This window comes from Dendrobates tinctorius, unplaced genomic scaffold (assembly GCF_039654945.1).
Source record: "Dendrobates tinctorius isolate UK_male_01 unplaced genomic scaffold, ASM3965494v1 ptg000023l, whole genome shotgun sequence".
Lineage (NCBI taxonomy): Eukaryota > Metazoa > Chordata > Amphibia > Anura > Dendrobatidae > Dendrobates > Dendrobates tinctorius.
The window spans coordinates 11,582,764-11,603,404 of NW_027361691.1; the positions used below are offsets into that span (position 1 = coordinate 11,582,764).

General features: G+C 41.4%; 1 protein-coding gene across 5 annotated transcripts in view; it reads right to left on the reverse strand.

Moving 5' to 3' along the window:
- NOX4 (NADPH oxidase 4) overlaps positions 1–20,641 on the reverse strand; it is a 372,675-nt gene that overhangs the window by 185,884 nt on the left and 166,150 nt on the right. For all 5 annotated transcript variants that reach the window (XM_073569264.1, XM_073569267.1, XM_073569265.1 and 2 more), the window contains 4 exons: positions 18,468–18,548; positions 12,281–12,512; positions 4,796–4,960; positions 4,105–4,167 (listed from right to left, as the gene is read on the reverse strand). In XM_073569264.1, coding sequence (XP_073425365.1) covers positions 4,105–4,167; positions 4,796–4,960; positions 12,281–12,512; positions 18,468–18,548 — 541 coding nt within the window. The remainder of the gene's footprint in view (positions 1–4,104; positions 4,168–4,795; positions 4,961–12,280; positions 12,513–18,467; positions 18,549–20,641) is intronic.

A 20,641-nucleotide genomic window follows, 5' to 3' on the forward strand; every position in this document is an offset into this window, starting at 1 on the left:
GATGTCGTCATGGAGGAGTGTAAGAGGTCTCCAGTGACAACCTGTGAAGCTCAAGTGACAAGACGGTTAAGGCAGTGCTTGGAAAAAAATTATGGATAGGCCACACAAAATATTAACAATTTGGGCACAATTTGACCATTTTGTCTTAGGGGTGTACTCACCTTTGTTGCCTAGCAGTTTAGACAGCTGTTCTGTGTTGTCTTATGAAAAGATATAATAATATATTTCCAAAAATGGGAGGGGTGTACTCACTTTTGTGATATACTTTAAATTCCTAACAGATTCTAGATGATTTTTTTTTTGCTAACCCCCCCAACAAAAAAGAATTTGCCAAATTAGAAAACTTTTCTAAGGGTGGGAATGGCATTTTATTTTTAGTTTTATTTTTATTTTTTTTTACCTATAAGAACTAATTTATTATCTGGAATGACGGCTTCTGGCTCCTTAGTTTTCTACTACAGGTTATAATTCATGGTAACAAATAGATTTGTGTACTCTAAGCAAGTTTATAAGAGAAGGCGAATCAATAATCTGATACCGGTTTGGGGTTATTTCTCATTTTGTAGCATGTTTTTACTCTTAATAAATAACATTTTTATCGCCATATGACATGATAAAAGTAATACCGCCGATTTATGCTTGCGCGATTAACCGTTTAATCCTTCTTAAATGAAGCTATAAATGCAATCCATACAGGCTGTATTAATGACGAACGAAAAAAAAAAAAAAAAATGCTGTATACGTAGGTGGCCGCTGAGAAATGCGAGCAGAAAACCCGTCCAGCGTATACATCAGGTGGCTTTTAAATCAGAACCTCGTGCAATTAGCGCATGTTTAACTATGCAAGTTGGCCAGACACAGAAAGCAGATGTTTGCGTTTTTGCAGAAAATTTATCACTCTTCGTGTAGTCGCTTTCAATGCCTCTTTGCTCGGCATACGAGAACTGGCGGCCCATTCTTTCCAATGAATGGTAATAGGAAAGGCAATTTTATGCCTGGTCACAAACTTAAGAACTGAATTGCAGAAATATGTCAAAAATTTTTAAGCCATTCTCTAGGTTAATCTGAAAACTCAAGTATGACGAAAGTTAAAGAACTTGTCTCAGGCTAGGGTTACATGACCGATTAGCTCTCATCCGAGAAAAATGGCCGATTATGGTAATCAACTCTCATCAGACTCTGATCTGATCACTGTTTAGTAATCATAGTGTGATCCAATTATCTAGAATGAGGAGAATTAAAAAAAAAAAAAAAGGTTCCATCTCCATTCAGTAAGTCCGGGAAAATCGGGCCACAGTTGGATGTCGCCCGAGTGCGGTCGGATGTTTGCCACGGACCTATAACCACAACCTTAACCCCCAATACAACCCCAACCCTAACCACAACCCTGACCCAAACCTAATGACAGCTCTAACCCCAACCCTAACCCCAACACCAACCCCAAACCTAATCCCAACCATAACTGCAAAGAATAGAAAAAATAAAAAAAAATTATTTTTATCTAACTAAGGGGTTGACAAAGGGGGTTTGATTTAGAATTTTTTTTATATTTTGATCACTGTGATAGGGTCTATCACAATGATGAAAATAAACCAATAGGATAAATGACCTATTGTTGCCAGGTATCGGCAGGCAGATCTCGGCGGGTGCAATTTTTCTTCCAGGAAGATCATGTGGAGAGCCGGGGGATGGAGCAGGAGGATCCCGAGATGGCGGAGGTACCGAGGGGTAGGCTCGGGGAACCCCATTTCTCTCTTCTCTGGTATGCTAGATCATATCAGTGGAGAGAGAAATTAATGGAAAACCTGACTTTTTTGCGATTGCCATTACCCAGTGATCAAGTGACAGGGTATGGTAAAAACAGGCCCGAATCATGTTCCGACACGAGGTGGGGCTATAGCCTTATCTCTTAGCGCCATTAAAAAGCGGCGCTAAAGAATATATACTTTTACCTGCTGCTGTTAAAAGGCGTATCGGCGGTCTTTAAGGCGTTAAATATCACCTTTGCTTGCTGGCATAGTGTGAAAACAAAACAAAAAGCAGCTGATTGGTGTGACGATGAGATGCTACATAATTTTACTATATATCACTGTAAATACTTTTTTGTCCAAAAACGACAAAAAGTATTCTATTAGTAATACCTTTTAGAATACTTTTGTCATTTTTAGACACAAAAGTATTTACATCGATCTTTCTGGCTAACACGGTATCACAATATCATATTTTATTGTAGATCACTATATACCACTGGAATCTTGAATTTCTGTTCACAGGCTGAGACTATCACTCCCATTTTCAATCAGCAATGAAATAGTACACCAAAACTATTGTTTTCTGTTCCTATGCTGTGCGCACTGAGCTCCCATCCTTAGACAGTACAGGCGAAAAATGGTGTCCGCTGGCTGCCCCTATGTTTCATACTGCCTATGATAGGCCCCCTCATTGGCTGTGCAACACCATGTGATTGGATTACTGCTAGGCATTATGGGGAAACGCGCGCTGCCACTCCACATGTCGTTAGCCCGCTCACTGAGTGTGCAGCATGTGAAATGGCGCTGGGAATTTTTGTTTTTTGCAGTCTTCAGGAATCAAACTGGAGAATGTTTGATTTCATTTGGAACATCGGAATTCGGAAAATTCTACTCTAATTCGATCCTCCGCGATCGATCGATTGTTGCAACAACCTTTATAAAATAAATACATTTCATCAGTGTCGGACTGCTATAGAAATCGTGCTTCAGATGCTTAAATATTCGATTCTCAAGATAATGTAATAAACCTAGAATATATATATTTTTTTTTTCCGCGGCTGTTTTCCCAGATCCATTAGTGTCAATAAATGTCGTCGGTCCATTACATTTAACACCGCTGGATGTCTGCTGTGAAAATGTGTGTAATCGCTCAATGCTTTGTAGCAGGTTACAGTGTAATGAGTAATACCATAAAGGATGGACTGTCAAAACGGCGACCTTGGGCAGCCTACGGGTAAACGGTGACCTATAAACAACATCTGGAAGGAGGACGCTTTCTAAGATTCTAAATGGGATCTGGAAATAGCAGTAATTACCTATTATAACACTCGCTGTTCATTATCAATTAGGCCATGGTTGTATGCACCCGGCATTAATAGCGGCCTAGATGACTAAGCATTACAAATTATCATTGTTCTCTTTGGCATTTATTTTGCGCCTTTGCCATATTGTAACTTAGGGGTTTAATTCTAGCAAACAAAATGACATAAATACCATAAATTATACTGTCATAAAATTATATTTCCTTAAGGGGATGTTCCTTTTATAGGCAATTATAGCTTATTTACAGCGTATGCCATAATACATGACAATTGTGTGTCCAACCTCTGGCACCTGTCGGGAAGAGGGGGCACCCATAGACTTAACTTTACAGAGATTACTGCATCCAAGTGTATGGAGAACGTGGCAGCAGGGAATCAGTAAATGGGTCAACGGGCGCCCATTCTAGTGATGGGTAGGATCATGTCATGGATTTATGCAAATCCTACAGATATACCGTAATTACCTAACATAGGAATACCCTTTAAGAATCTTCAACTTTATATGTGTAATATTAATATGTTATTTATGCGCTTTTTTTTTTTTTTTTCACATGCGATTCAAGATCAATTTTATTGAGTAGGTCAATTGTCCAGCTTCGTAGGTGGTCCTAAAAAAGGGTCCATTGTCAGGTTGAAAGACCTGTAGAAAGTTGTTCTATTAAATTTATATTGATGACCTATGCATTATCAAATATTAGATGGATGGGGGGTCTGACACCCGGCACCTCCACCGAACAAAATTGCCGATCAGTTCAATTCGCGATCAGTAGGGGGTCATTGTCAGAATCAGTAGGGGTCCTAGCAGTTGGATCACCAGATAACAAGTGAAGAAAATCCCCTTTTTTACTCACAACTGGACAGCGTTTTCCATTTCTTGATCTGTACTGGTCTATACTGCGGCAATATTTGGGCTCGCATGTGGACGTTGTAAGGGAAGGGTACTATGGAATGATATGGCGCCATTATTGAAGCCTCATATGGCATTATTGTGTAGGGCATAAAAAAACTAAAATATTTATCTCTACACTTACCATTGTCAATGTGAACGGATGGTTTTCCAGCGCGGACACTCTTGGGCATTGTAGAATGATGTACTAGAAAATCGAGAGTGCAATGGATTACAGGACAATAAAGGCGTAACAAAAGTCAACATTCTGCCTTCACTACACCATTACTAGGAGAAGCTCAAAGCATCCATGGGGTGAGGGTAAAGCATTACATTTTTGCTGCAAAGTTCTAGTACCACCATCTGTCATGTAGTACTAAAGGGTTATTTACCTACTCAATGATGTGAATTGTTGAGAGGTGGGGGGCAGATCTGGGACCCTCCCCGATCCAGAAATCGGGGCTATGAAATGCTCCATCGGAATGAAACAGTAATAAAGATTCCTGGAGATGGTATATGGCTGCACTTGACTTTCTCCGGCAGTACTCGCCCGTATGCGCTATCCCGCTCTATTCCAAAGGGGTTTTCAGAGCCCCTGTTCTTAGGATTTGTGGGGTGTCCCACCAATCTGCAAATTATCACCTATCCTAACTTTTAATGATAGTATTAACCCTTTAATTACCAACTGGTTCAATACTAGGTAAGTGGTAGATCCACACCCATAGGTTTGTTGTTTGTTCATAGGAGTAGAAATAGGTGACCACATTGCTCCCGAATACAGATGACGATCTGTGTTTCATTTTTAGGAAGAAAGATTTGGTTTCCATTTTGCTCACCTGACCAGGTCTTGCTTTGAAATGATCTTTAATCATTCTGATTTCAATGACATTACAAGGATGATGAATGACAGAGGTGATGGTCACCGGTTTAGTGCTTCGGAAGAATCGATATAATCGTTCTGCGCAGTACAAGCATAAGGGTGCTGAAATCCACAGCCAAGTCTAAAAAGAAAAAGATCAACTGAGAAAATCCCATAAAAGAGTCAAGGAGGCGGCATGGTGGAAGTGGCACATTGCAACTCCTTCTACCAGAAGTGTCTACAGAATCAAATGTTTAGGGTGCAACCCACCGTTTTTTATCTGCCTTACTTTATTCTTGGCTCTCCATAAAGAGGAGTGTTGCCTATGACCAACTTTGAAAAAAACAAAATGGTAAATTGAGATAATCTGTCAGGAGGTGCTTATGCTTCCCACATCTATAAGTGGCCAGGCAGTAGGTGTGACGTGAAGCAGTCTGTCAAGAGGTTTTTTTACCATGTTGTGACAATGTATTCAAATGGTATTGTGAGGAAATCACAATCAATTGGTGTGAGCGTAAATAACCAAATCTGCAGAAAGGTAAATGTCGACACCCTTGAGATACCCCTTTAATAAGTGCTAAGCTGAACAAGCAGTTGAGCATCAAAAACTATTACTACGGGAAAAGAGTTCTATCCACAGATACAATAATGAATACAATAATGAATATAATAATGACTAACATTAAGCAAGTTGGAAAATTGCATAGATTAAGCTTCTCCAGCAGCCTGCACAGATTAGATAAGAGGACACTGTCCCACATTTTAGTCTTTGTGGTAGTCTCGCTGGGGTTATACAGTATTACTTAAAGGGGTTGTCCAGCCTGAAAACATCTTTGGATGTGTTTCTAATAAATTAATATAGCACTAATGTACTTATATTAGAAAATGTGTCACGATCAGGGGCATAACTATAATAGGTGCAAGGGTTCCATTTGCACGAGCTTAGAGGGACTCGAATGGTCCCTTTAACCTATATGACAAGATGAGTACTTTTATAGACCTATAATATTTGGAGGCCCTGTTGGAGATTTTGCATTGGGGCTCTTCAAATTACGCCACTGGTCCCAATTTATAGATACAGATCTAGGAAAGGTTACCTTGACTCAGACAATACAGCATTGAGATATTACGGCACAATAAACTGTAATTCATCTCCTAACTTGATATCGGACAATGGCTTGAGCAATGTTCAGTTATCTTAATCCTCTTAAAGAGTTATTCTTAACATATATATTCTGGAGCACACAGCTCTCCAACCTCTTCACTTCCTTGCTGCTGAATGGGAGGGCGTTCCTCCTTGAGTGACAGTTCTAACACATCCAAATCTGTCAGTAGCTTGTTCTGAAGCCTCCTTGCTATCACTGTGTTTGCATACAGGGAAAATAATGTGTTTGAACAAGCACATGGAAAGTGAGCCATGAATAGAAGAACTGCTCTACAGACAGCCGAATGTAGGGACAAGGAAAATGTGATTTTGCAGGACTGATAACAGCAGCTCTGGATTAGAGATGAGCGAATTTGTTCAGATTTTGACCCCGAATCAGATGTTAACATATTCAGACCATATTCGAACACTATTCTTGCCGAATGTTTGTCTTATGATCGGTTCCGAACATATTCATTAATTTCTACTCCCATTGACTCTAAGGACGTTCGTCTGTGTTCGAGCAATATTGCAAAAACAATATTCGATTCTGATCATATTCGGAATTGAATCTGAACAAATTCGCTCATTTCTACTCTGTATCAGTAGCTGAGAGAGAGAGGGAGTTTTCTAACTGCTGTATAGAAATTAATTGGCTAGTGAGCGGTGTCTGGGATCTCAGGAGTTAACTCCTCAGTCTGGAAGGAAACTATTGCTCATACTTTGGCTATGGTGATCAGTCTCCTTGGAAATAAGTATTAAACAATGTAAGACAAAAATTCTTATAGCACCAGAACAATAGCTGATAGAAAAAGAAAGTCAATTGCAAACCTGCTTATTTTCAAGTATCTATACAAATTTCATAACATGAGAATAACCCTTTAAGTGAGATAACTTTGTGTGACAAGTAATAAAGATGGATGCCTGTGAGTGAAAACAATCTCTCCCTCATCTATATCAGTGCGGTCCCAGGTTCTGGCTGCTCCAAAATTTGGCCTGGGCTTATCTTTAGTTGGCACATCATCAATCTGTGGACTGGCTGATTCAATTTTAATATGGTTCCCATAAGAGAAGATGTGTCTAGTAAGCTAGCCTCTTAGATCCTTTGATCATTACTGAAAAATTATTGAGGCAACCAAGTCAATTGTGCAAGTTCATGAAGAGATAATGACTGACAGCTGTTGGCCAAAGGACTTTTTGTACATCTGTGGTCAGTCAGTTTTCACCAATCTCACTTTACAAATTATAAATTTTTAATTAATGTTTTTAATGGTCAAAGTCTTCGGTGTTAATGGTAACATTCACCAAAAGATTAATAATTGTCGAATTACATAGTTCCTCAAGACTGCATTGTTAAGTCAACATTTGGTCCAGTATTGACACTTCCATCCAAAGTTCTTCTTTAACTTCCCTAATTAAAAAGTTTTGCCACTTTGATATAACAATAAATTCTTCACCCTAATCTCTTCTCAAATGTAAAGAGACATGAAACATCATCTGAAGTGGTGGAAAAGACCTCATTTCGGATATCTAATTGTAAAAAACGTGTCTCTTAACCTCGCAAATTAACATTTTGACCTCCAAAGTGGAAAGTCAGTTCAATTTAAAATAGTTCAGAAAGAACAAAGCAGAAATTATTCTGATTATTAAAATTGTGCAGAATTATTTAACATGTAGCCATGCGCACAGAACAATTATATGATCAGAATGGATGCTTTCGCCTCAATTCATCAAACTTTACGCATGAAAACTCTGAAATGGTTGCAAAGTTTTTGCAAAATTCTAAATTCTGCAAAAATGTTATGACTTTTCGCATTTCCATACTAGTTATGGCCAGTTCTGACAACTCTGTTGGGGTGTTGCCTAGCCGGCCTAGCAAATTCATTACAAGTTACATCACAGCAATTTACAATTTATGTGTCAAAATTTACAACAGGAATATACGGTGTTCCATTTTCTGGTGGCAACTTTGACACATTTTTTCCAACACACTCTTCATTAGGACTTACGTACAAAACACCAGTGGTAATGAATCAGGGTCTTAACCTGTTAAGAAAATATTTGTAATGCCAAATTTAGAGGCCTCACCATAAGGACCCTGCCCCCCCCCCCCCCCACACTTTCATCTAGGTACTGTCTTTGGTTGATGCATAGTCACAGTTCATTACAGTATATGCACATTTTTTCCTGACATCACCCCTAAATTACTACAATATACCAGGGATTGTCTGTCTGCTGTCTCTAACATCATGTTCTCCCTCTACCTAAAACTGAATTTGTCAAAAACTGAACTCCTTTTGTTTCCCACCTATTCTAACCTTCCCAAACTCAAAATTGCCATTTCCGTGTGTGGGTCTACCATTGCTCCCCGGGAATACGCCACTGCCCTGAGGATATATTTGACCCTGATCCTTCCTTCATGCCCTACCTCCAATCAGTCATGTTACCTACAGTACACTTCAAAAATATCTCTAGAATTTGATCTTTGACTCTGCAAAAACTCTTACTGTTGCTCTTATTCATTCTTGTCTGCACTATTGCAACTCTCTACTGACTGGTCTCCCTCCTACTAAACTCTCCCCTCTTCAATCAGTCTTGAATGCAGCTGGATAATATTCCTTTCCAACCATTACACCGATGCCTCTACCCTATGCCAGCCATTGCACTGGTTGCCCATCTGCTACAGAGTCCAATATAAACTTATCTCTCTCACCCACAAAGCACTCCAACGTTCAGCACCACCCTACATCTCCTCCCTCGTCAGTCTACCACCCTACCCTGCCTTATGTATGGCTAATGTCCACAACTAACATCCTCAATAATACAAACCTCTCACTTCCGTAACTAAGATGTTATGTGAGCTGCGAAAATTCTCTGGAAAACACTACCCTGGACAATTCTATTAATTCCCAATACTCACAGTTTTAAGCGTGGCCTAAAAATGCATTTCGTTAGACTGGCCTTTTGCCTCACCTCATTTATGTAGCTGTTCCAGTTTTGCTCATACAAATTTTTTTCCAAAATCTTGTGACTCGCAGCATCTGTTCACACACAGTCCATGGACTTATTCGCCCTCTGTGTCTGTACTTGTACACACACTGGCTGGTGACCGGTTCACGCAGCGCTATGTGAATACCCTAATTATAATCTGATGGCTGGATCGTACAGTACAGGCATTTTTTACCTTTCTCCTTTCATGCCTATTTTCTTATACATTATAAGTTACGAGCAGGAACCTCACTCCTTTTGGTATCTGTTGAATTATGTGTTACTCTGTAATGTCTGAAATTGTCAGTGTCATGATCCAGGACGGAGTTTCACTTTGGCCCGTCCTGGTCTGATCGGGGGTTAATTATTCTGCCTCTCCCTGGCAGAGAGCAGCTATTTAATGCTCACTGGACCTAGGTCCGGTGTCAGTTATACTCCTGCCCTCGGCTGAGTTAGTTGACCTTGTGCGTACGTGTGCCTTGTGCCTGATATCTTGCTTGCTTGTTTTTTATTCGGTTCAGTCCCTGTTGCGAGTTCTGCCTGCCCCTCTTGTACTGCGCTACCACTCGTGTATGACTCTCTGCTTGTGACCCGACTTCTCTCTGCTCGTCCCCTTGGTACTGCGTCGCCCTCTTGTGTATGACCTTTTGCTTTGTCTGACCTCCCGTCTGTTTACCCCTTCTGTACCTCACTGTCCGTACTGTGAATGACCTCCGTTTTGCCTGACTCTGAGTTTTCTGTCTTCTGTGAAAGCAGGACACTAATCCCCGCCCCCTTGCAGTCACATGACCGTAGGTCCCGTAGCGGCTTGCTAAACTTCATCACTAAGGTCCTGTGCACCTATACTTTCTGGCTATTCTGGTCCTCAGGGTCCCTACTGTGCGGGTGAGTCCCTGCTCAGCGGAGGCTGTACGCCGGCGCTGTCAGGATCCTGATAATCTGTACAAGCATCTTGGGTAATGTAAAGTGCAGCAAAATATGTTGGCACTAAGGAAATAAAAATTATTACCATTTTAGAAGAGATACATGCCTGATTACATTACATATAGACTAGCATAGAGGTTTGACCATGTATGCTCCTGTGCCGAGATAATCTTATAAATGTGTCCCTGCTGTGTCCTGTGTAATGGCTGTGTCTGACCGTACAGGAACATAGTCTAATCATACCACAGCTCCTGGGCAGGGGGAAAAAGCAAAAGAGAATACATAGACATTACAGCAGGGGATTACAGCTGATTCTTTTTGGGAGGTACAGCACTTCCCTGCCTTTTAAAAAAAAAAATAAAAAAAAAAAAAATGGTTTACCTAAAAGAAATACTTGCAATCCTGTGCTGTAATATCTGTATACTCTCTTTTGTGTCCTCCCCTGCCCAGGAGATGTGGTATGATCAGACCATGTTCCTGTACGGTCAGACACAGCCATTACACAGCACACAGCAGGGACACATTTATAAGATTATCTCGGCACAGGAACATTAATTTTAAACAAATCCAATTCTGGAAATTATTATTCCAAAATCTATTGATTAAAATGATTGGATGTCAGGCAGCAAATTCCACCGTAGCCAGTCCAGTTTATATTACTCCATCCTATATTGAAATGAAATTTAATTTACAGGGAGTATCTCCTTCAATTGCGGCTCTGGAACAGTTTTTCTATTTCTTCTGTGACTCTCTGTTCCAAAGTTATGCCCCTCTGTAATAAATATGAACATTTTCTCTTCAACCAACTGGTCACAAAGCAGAGGACCACTCTGGGATCGCTCTGGGGGTGTTGCCCTGTTTTGATTGGCCAGCATCAGAGAAGGTAAAGCAAACGCCCACAGAGAAGGTCTTTGCTATACACCCAGTTGGTTGAAGGGAAAATCTGCATATTTATTAATGGGGGCATAACTTTGGAATAGAAGAGCACAGAAGAAAAATAAAAACTGTTCCAGAATCAGTAGAGCAGAACAAATTGGAAGAGGTACTTGTGAGAGTTTCTACTTAGTTACATAGGTTCAAAAAAAGAACTTGGTCCATCCAGTTCAACCTTTCTCTACTAATTATACACTTTGTCACTAAAATATCTATAAACCAAATTGTTGTGTACTGAGAAAAATCATCCAGCTCTTTTTCAAAGGCTGTTATAGTGTCAGCCATTACTACCACTTGTGGTCGGCATTCCACAATCTGACCGCTCTTACTGTACAGTACCCTTTCCTATCTAGCTGCTGGAATTGCCTTTCTTCCGCCTGTAACGAGTGCCCCCTGGTCCTCAGTATGGTCTCTGGAAGAAACAAGTCATGTTTCGTCCTCTGTACTGACCACACATATATTTATACATATAAATGAGAGCTCCTCTGAGGCGTCTTTTTTCTAAGCTAAACAAGCCCAACTTTTCCAACCCCCATATGAGAAGCCTCCATCCCTTGTAATAATCTGGTTGCCCGTCTTTGAATTGACTCTAACTTCTAAATATCCTAAAATGTGGAGCCCAAATCTGGATCCCATATTCTAGATGTGACATTACAAGTGATTTATAAAGGGGCAACAATACGTTGGGATGGCGGGATTTTCTCTCTTTTTATACATCCTATAATCTTGTTTGCTTTTGTGGCTGCTACCTGACATTGAGTCCTGCTGCTCAGCTGACTGACACTCTACTCTCAATCCCATCCACAAGGTCATTAATACAGAGGTTAAAAAGAACTGGTCCTAAAAAAGATCCCTGTGGTCCCCACTGCTCCCAGTACAGATCCACCTTCTGGCCTAACCCTATCCTGTGGCACATGTTTAACATTAACCATTCCAGTGAAAGGTCCCATTAAAATGGAATTTGTCACCTCATTTTTGGCCTATGAGATGCGGCCACTGCCATCAGGGGGGCGTGGTCTGGTCCGGCTCCTCCCATCTTCTAACGATGATGTCCTCCTTCTTACTTCTGCCGCGGCTCCTGCGCAGGCGTACTTTATCTGCCATGTTGAGGGCAGAGCAAAGTACTGCAGTGCGCAGGCGCAGGACCTCTCTGACCTTTCCCGGCAGAAGTAAGAAGGAGGACAACATCGCTAGAAAATGGGACGCACCGGACCGGACCGTGACACCCATCGGACTGGACCAGACCCCCGGGTGAGTATAATATAACTCGTTTTTCTTATCTTTCAGGTTACATCGGGGGCTTATCTACAGCATAAAAGAATGCTGTAGATAAGCCCCTGATGGCGGTGGCCGCATCTCGTAGGCCAAAAATTAGGTGACAGATTCCCTTTAAACAAAGACGATCTTGTATTGCTGTATTAATCAGGATGATCTCCTAGTAGGACGTAAGAGGAATATTACCAACGCACTTACCTCTGGGAGATGGGGTTGGAATTCTGGGTCCTTGGTACATATCCTAAGCGTGCTATTGTTAATTAAAAGTTCTTCATGTGTTTTTAAGGAGTTTGGGGCCATTTTTTCTGTATTCAGCAAATATGCCTCTCCACTAAGCTCAGCAAGTGGAGCGTAATACTTCATGGTCCTGTTTAGCTGGAGGCAGCCGGGAGGATGTTCTTCTAAATTAGTCTGATATTTTAGCACACCTCTAGAAAAGAAATAAAGATGGATGAGGGCTGGAATCAGCATGCTCAAGTGCTAATTAACTTGAATTCAAGAGGGCTTGGATTGCTGGTAATTCGGGTGATTAAAGAACAAGTGTTTTGGGTTTTAAATGTCTTATAAAAGTTTGCTGCGTAGTCAGAAAGTTGATGCTCAGATTCTGATTTGAAAAAGAAAAATGAAATCTTACAGGCAACATACTGTAACAGAAACAAAATTTTTTTTCATATTTGAATCTACAAAAAGTTGAAAAATTTAAAATCTATTATTGCGTTATTCTTACTTTTCTGACACTATTATTGCACCATGACAATCTCATGCACCCTCAACAGAAAAAGTCTCTGCCGGTTAACTGTCATGGAGCTCCACTAGATAAAACCTTAATTTTACTGATTTGCAAAAATTACCTGCCATGATTATAACTTTGACCAGTCATATATCTGAGACAGACCAAGGCTATTGTGCTTTTGGAGAAAAGGAGCTAATCTCTCTCTCTAATTTAGACTTGATATGAGATCTATTTGTCTCTTTCACTAATACAGAGTAGGCTAAATGTGAGGTCTGTGTGCCTCTCCCAGTAATATTGGCTGGATGTGAGGTCTGTGTGCCTCTCCCAATTAATATCGGCTGGATGTGAGGTCTGGGTGTCTCTCCCAGTAATATAGGCTGGATATGAGGTCTGTGTGTCTCTTCCGGTAATATAGGCTGGATGTGAGGCCTGTGTGCCTCTCCCAGTAATATCGTCTGGATGTGAGGTCTGGGTGTCTCTCCCAGTAATATAGGCTGGATGTGAGGCCTGTGTGCCTCTCCCAGTAATATCGGCTGGATGTGAGGTCTGGGTGTCTCTCCCAGTAATATAGGCTGGATGTGAGGTCTGTGTGTCTCTCCCGGTAATATAGGCTGGATGTGAGGCCTGTGTGCCTCACCCAGTAATATAGGCTGGATGTGAGGTCTGGGTGTCTCTCCCGGTAATATAGGCTGGATGTGAGGCCTGTGTGCCTCTCCCAGTAATATCGTCTGGATGTGAGGTCTGGGTGTCTCTCCCAGTAATATAGGCTGGATGCGAGGTCTGTGTGTCACTCCCAGTAATATAGGCTGGATGTGAGGTCTGTGTGTCACTCCCAGTAATATAGGCTGGATGTGAGGTCTGTGTGTCACTCCCAGTAATATAGGCTGGATGTGAGGTCTGTGTGTCACTCCCAGTAATATAGGCTGGATGTGAGGTCTGTGTGTCACTCCCAGTAATATAGGCTGGATGTGAGGTCTGTGTGTCACTCCCAGTAATATAGGCTGTATGTGAGGCCTGTGTGCCACTCCCAGAAATCTAAGCTGAATGTGAGGTCTGCGTGTCTTTCCCAGTAATATAGGCTGACAGTGAGGTCTGCATGTCTTTCCCATTAATATAGGCTGTATGTAAGCCCTGTGTGTCTCTCCCAGTAATATAGGCTGGATGTGAGGCCTGTACGTCTCTCCCAGAAATAGAGGCTGGATGTGAGCTCTGAGTGTCTCTCCCTGTAATATAGGCTGGATGTGAGGTCTGTGTCTCTCTCCCTGTAACATAAGCTGGATGTAAGGTCTGTGTGACTTTACAAGGAATATAGGCTGGATTGAGGTCTGTGTGTCTCTCCCAGTAATAGAGGCTGGATGTGAGCTCTGTTTGACTTTTCAGGTAATATAGGCTGGATGTGAGGTACGTGTGTCTCTGCCAATAATAGAGGTTGGATATAAGCTCTGTATGATTTTCCCAGCAATATAGGCTGGATGTGAAGTCAGTTTGTTTTTCCCAGTAATAGAGGCTGGATGTGAGCTCTGTGTATCTCTCCTTGTAGTATAGGCTGGGTGTGAGGTCTGCATGTCTCTTCCAACAATGTAGGCTGGATGTGAGCTGTGTGGGTTTTTCCCAATAATATTGGCCAAATGTGAGCTCTGCATGTTTTTACTAGTAATATAAGCTGTATCCATCATCCTTGAGTCTCTACCAATAATAAAGAGTGTTGTGAAGTATTGTGCTCTCCCAGTAATATAGGCTGGACGTGAATGACGCTCCTGATTCGTGATAGACACAATCCAGCGTGTCTGAAAAGCTGTGTGTGCCTCGTTACTAATCTTACTTCAGTCAGTGACTGGAGTAAGAATTGTTGTGTATGGAATTCCGATGCTCATCAGGAATTTTACAAGCCGAGTTTGTCAAACCGCTGCCCTTCACAGTTCCATCTACACTGTCTGAAGTGGGTGAAAATGATGCCAGTCACAAAACTAGCGCAGCCTCTCGTCGTGCTAAAATTTTTGCAAATTTTAAAGGCCATGACGCCAGACTTCTGGGCCCTGTGATTGAGGTCGGTGTGTTTGAGGGTTATACTGTTTTTACTTGCTTTCACGTATCACACAGCATCTATTCTGTTCTTATTTCCTTTTCATGTTCTTTTCTTCATTCATAGGCTTTCCTCCTTTTCTACAGATTGTTTTCTCTGCCCTCCCTGGGATACTTTCTCCCTTTCCAGTGTGTGTAGATCTTGGCATAGCACTCAGCTACATAATGAACCTATAGAAACATAGCATTTAAGTCATTATTGTCTTTTATTCAGCAACTTTGCACAGAAAAGGTTTGAGATGAAAACTCTGTGGTATAACAAAGCTTCTGCTTCATCACCTTAACCCTCTCTTCTCATTACGCAGGTATGTGCAGAACTCACGGAGCAGAGATGAGCGTCTAGACCACCAGCACTTAAAAGATTGAGTGTGAAACGGCCATTTGTTAATTTATCTCTGCATTTAATAAATGAGTTTGTGTCTCGGTACATCTTTAAGTCATTAATTATTAATGATTATCCCTTAAAGCTACGGCGCACGCAAGATTGTAAATTCATCCACACTGGATGAACAGATGTCCCCTCTGGAAAACTACGTTGGATGCCTTAATCCTCTGCTGTAAACATTTCATATGAATGATTGATCTTCTAGAAATCCAATCTATGTATTGTACATACATCTTTATAGTGAGGGCAGGTGGCTTGTTCATTTTGCCATCTTATTATTTATAATAGATTGGAAATGATCAGGCCTGAAAATTCTCGTAATGCTTTTTCTTTTCATTTTCCGCTTTATAAGTAACCATAAGTTTTTTTCTTTTTTTCTTTTTTTAACCTAGGCTGCTACGTGAGGCTTTGTTTTATGCGATAAAATTATGAAATTCCTTTTTCACTTTTTTGTGTGAAAATAATCGTGCCATTTATATTCTCTTTTTGTAACACAAATATAGAAAACAAGAGATTTCAGTGATTTTTCTTTTTATATACTGTTTATTTTCACACCAAATAATCTGCTGAATTCTTTAGGTTATTACTAGTGATGAGCGAGCACTAAAATACTTGAGTGCACGGTACTCGAATCGAGCAGGTCGGACGGGCTTGACTCAAGTAACAAGTACAATGAGCATTTTTCTAGAAGACCCTAACAAAAGAGGTGTTGAGGCATGAAAATCACTGAAATGGATGGAAATAGCGCTCAATTGGAATGGGAACAGCATGGGGAAGATGCCTGGACTCTTCTATGACTCCAAGGTCGCTGCTGGAAACTAAATAAATAAAAAAATTATGTGGGGTCCCCCCCCATTTTTTTTTTTTTTTTTTATAACCAGCGAAGGTAAAGCAGACAGCTAGGTGCTGATATTAGCAGGCTGGGAATGTCCATGGATATTGTCCCCTTGCCAGCCTAAAAATACCAGGATGCAGCCCATTCGTGAATTGGCGTATCAAATGAGATGCACAAATTCTGGCACTTTGCCCCAGCTATTCCCGATTGCCTTGGTGCGTTCGAGGTAATATTTTTTGGGCTTGATATCAGCTGTGTAGTGTCAGCTGGCATCAAGCCAAGGGGTTAGTAATGGAGAGGCGTTTAATAGACACCCCTATTACTAACCCAGTAAGTTAAAAGAAAAATAAACAAACACACACCTAAATATTCTATTTTAAAAAACACTCCTTGGTTCACCAATTTAATAAAAAAAAACAGGCTGGTTGGAAGTAATTCAAGGATTCTGCCATAGTCCACAAATGACAACCTGAAAGACATAAAAACATAGAATTGTATCTACACAAGGGACTGTCCCTCGTTCACCAATTTATTAACCCCACAGCTCCAACGTTGTCCATGGTGTTCCCACGACGTCCACTGATTCTGCAGTACAACCTATGAAGCCTCGTTCTGGTCACTCGCGGTCAGACTGCATTCCGCGAAACCCAGTGAGAGCAGTAATGACATCAGTAATGTTACTTACATAACCACTCTCGCCGGGTCAGAGAGCCGACCAGGGAGCGACCTATGAAGCTTTGCTCTCAGAATTAGGCTCTATAATTTGTACTACAGATTAAGTGGACGTCATGGGAACGCCATGGACTACGCTGAAGTTGCAGGGTTAATATATTGGTTAATGAGGGATGGTCTCTTGTGCTTATTTAATTCTCTGTTTTTATGTCTTTCAGGTTGCCATTTGTGGACTATGTCGGAAACTTTGGATTACTCCAGACCAGCATGGCATTTTTTTTTATTACTAAATTAGTGAACCAGGGAGTCGGGAAGTGTTTTTTTAAATAAAATATTATTGTGTGTGTTTTTTTCAAACTTCCTGGGTTACTAATGGTGGTGTCTGATAGACGCCTCTCCTTTACTAACTCCTGGGTTTGATCAATCCCCAAAAATATTACCCCAGCTGCTATCGCAGCAGGGCAATCGGGAAGAGCCAGGAAAAGTGCCAAAATTAGGACATCTAATGTGATGCGCCAATTCTGGGGCTGCTACAGGCTGGTATTTTTATGCTGGGAATGGGCCAATATCCATGGACCTTCCCAGCCTGATAATATAAGCCCCCAGCTGTCTGCTTTACCTTGGCTGGTTATCAAAAATAAGGTGGACACCACATGTTTTTTTTTAAAATTAATCATTTATTTAATATGTTTTAAAATGATTAAAAACACCCTTTAGTGCCACATGAAAGGCACTAAAGGGTGCAACTGTAGAACATTTAGGGGGGACTCGATAACGCATTGCAGCCGGCCAATCACAGTAATACCAGTAGCCAATATCGCTACGGCATTACTGTGTACGGCAGGCAAACCTTGCATGTTTATTTAAACATGTGGGCTGGAGTCTTGAGCATCCACGATATTTGATCGAGTAACAAGTGTGCCGAGCACACCAATGCATGATCAAGTATCAAGCAGTGGCGAGCACACTCACTCAGCTCTAGTTATTATGGTCTTGTTGGTATGCAATATGATTTTTTTTTTCTTGTGATGTGCAATATATGCAATAAAATGGTTATTCACCTTTCTCAGTTCCAGCAAAGTACGCCTCTAGTTGAACCTCTTCTCCTGCGGCAACTCAACATACTCTGATGATGTCCTCCACCAGAGTCATGTAACCTGGCTGAGGCAGCAGAACACCGCCTGAGTATTCAGGTAGTTACCATTTCTACCGCTACACTGCACCAGCACTGCAATCACTGTGCTTCTGGTCATCTTGGTTTCAGCATTGCTACATAAAACAACTGTACAACTCTGCTATTCCAGTCATCGTGGTCCCAGTATTGCTACATCAAGATCTGCTGTGCCATCTCTGCTGCATTCAGTCTTCATTGTAAACTCATCTCTCCTCAACAATGGATCAACTCTACTACATCTCAGTACTAGCTTTCCTACATCTAAACTCCATTGAAAAAAAAAAAAAAAAAAAAAAAAAAAAAGGAGACCTTACAAAGACCTGATAAGGTCAAACACTATTTTTGGAAAAAGTAAAATTCGTGAATAAAGGGTCACTCAAAGAGGACATGATTAACTCCAGACTGGTCTTCAAAGGTGTCCTATTTGGGAACTTTTATCTTCTTTTATTTAATATCATATTCTTTACTGAAACATCAATAAGATTTTTTTTTAAAGACACTTACCCTGAGGCGTGGACCAGAAGAAGCACATAGAATATAAAAAACAGGTTATGGGTGTGTAGGAAGATATCAAAATTAGACGCCCTGTGGGGGAAACAAAAAAAGTAAAAAGTTAAATTTTAGATTACATAAGAAACTGCGAAATAATTATGATTTCACACAATCTAAAACTTTAACATGTGGAGAGCTGACTGAAAACGGTCTGTCACCCTGCGCCAAGGACATTGCCGCCCTAGGTACATGACCTTCAGTGACTAGTGGAAAATATAGATTTTCTTAGCACAGTAAGTATGTCCATTTTGTTGTACAGGGTGGGCCATCTATATGGATACACCTATATGGATTCACCTAAATAAAATGGGAATGGTTGGTGATAAAGTGGATTGGTCATCGTGGGCCAGTTGAATGGCCACCAAGGTTTCCCGATCTGACCCCCTTAGACTTTTATTTTTGGGGTCATCTTCAGGCAATAGTCTATACTGTGAAGATACGAGATGTGCAGCATCTGAAACAGTAGATACTGGAAGCCTGTGCTAGCATTACTTCTGCAGTATTGCTATCAGTGTGTCAAGAGTGGGAGAAGAGGGTTGCATTGACCATCCAACACAATAGGCAGCACTTTGAACACATTTTATAAGTGGTCATAAACTTGTAAATAACTCATGAAAGAATAAAGTTATATTAAAACTAAGCACATCATTGTTTTTCTTGTGAAATTCTCAATAAGTTTGATGTGTCACATGACCCTCTTCCCATTGGAAAAAATAAAGTTGGATCCAAAATGGCTGACTTCAAAATGGCCACCATGGTCACCACCCATCTTGAAAAGTTTCCCCCTCCCATATACTAATGTGCCACAAACAGGAAGTTGATATCACCAACCATACCCATTTAATTTAGGTGGACCCATATAGATGGCCCACCCTGTAGATTTTATTCATTTGCAGTGCATCAAAAAGCCGGATTACTTACCGGTAATGCTCTTTTAATGAGTCCATGACAGCACCCACTGGAGAGAGGTATCCGCCCATAGGAACAGAAAACCTACAGAGATAAAAGAGGGCAGTCCGCCTCTCCTCCTCAGTTGGATATCAGAGTACCCGGAGGACCGCCAATTAGGCCATTATATTATTCAATATTTTAAATTTATCAATTTTATATCTAAGAAGGTGTATATACATTATGTTAACTTCTAGGGAGGGTAGTGAGCGGGTGCTGTCGTGGACTCTTTAAAAGAGCATTACCGGTAAGTAATCCGGCTTTTTACCCTTCGCCACAACAGCACCCACTGGAGAGACTTTCAGAGACCTTCACCTGGGGGGGACCACCGTGCTGAGGACCGCTCTACCAAAGGCTAGGTCAGATGAGCATGATAAATCAAGCCTATAGTGGTTATAAAAAGTAGAGGGCGTCGACCAAGTTGTGGCCTTACATATAGAATCGATTGCGATGTCTCCCCTCTCCGCCCACGAGGATGCCATAGCTCAGGCGGAATGTGCCCTGATACCCTCCGGAGGATCTTCATTTCTCACGGAGTATGCCAGATAGATCGCGTCCCTGATCCACCGAGACAGGGTACCCCCTTGTGACTTCATATCCCTTCTTTTGGCCCTTGAAAGAAATACACAGAGCCCTACTCTTCCTCCAGCTGCTAGACCTCAATGTATTGTAATACTGCTCTTCTAACGTCTAGGGTATGGAATTTTTCTTCTGGAGTAGAAGGGTTACTGTTAGAGTTGAGCGAAACGGGTCGAAAAATTTCAAAAGTCACCGACTTTTGGCAAAGTCGGGTTTCATGAAACGAAACCCGACCCTAGGATGAGGTCGGCCACGAGGTCGGCGACTTACGCGCCAAAGTCGCGTTTCAAAAGTTTGTTTTGCGCTCTTTTTCAGCCAATCAGGATCCACGGACACTGTGGGCAACGTGATGACATAGGCAGGGGTCACCACCATCTTTCAGAAGGGCATGCAAGTGATTGGCTTGCTTTGGTGGGCGTCACAGGGGTTAAGGGGTTATAAAAGGGCGTGCACGCTGACTGCCATCTTACTTCTGCCGATCTTAGCATAGGGAGTGGTTGCTGATTCTGTAGGGAGAGCGTTAGGCAGGGAAGAAGAAAAAAAAACTGCTTCCGCTGCTAGCGATTTTGCCTGTACAACACACCAGTCACTGTGTGTGC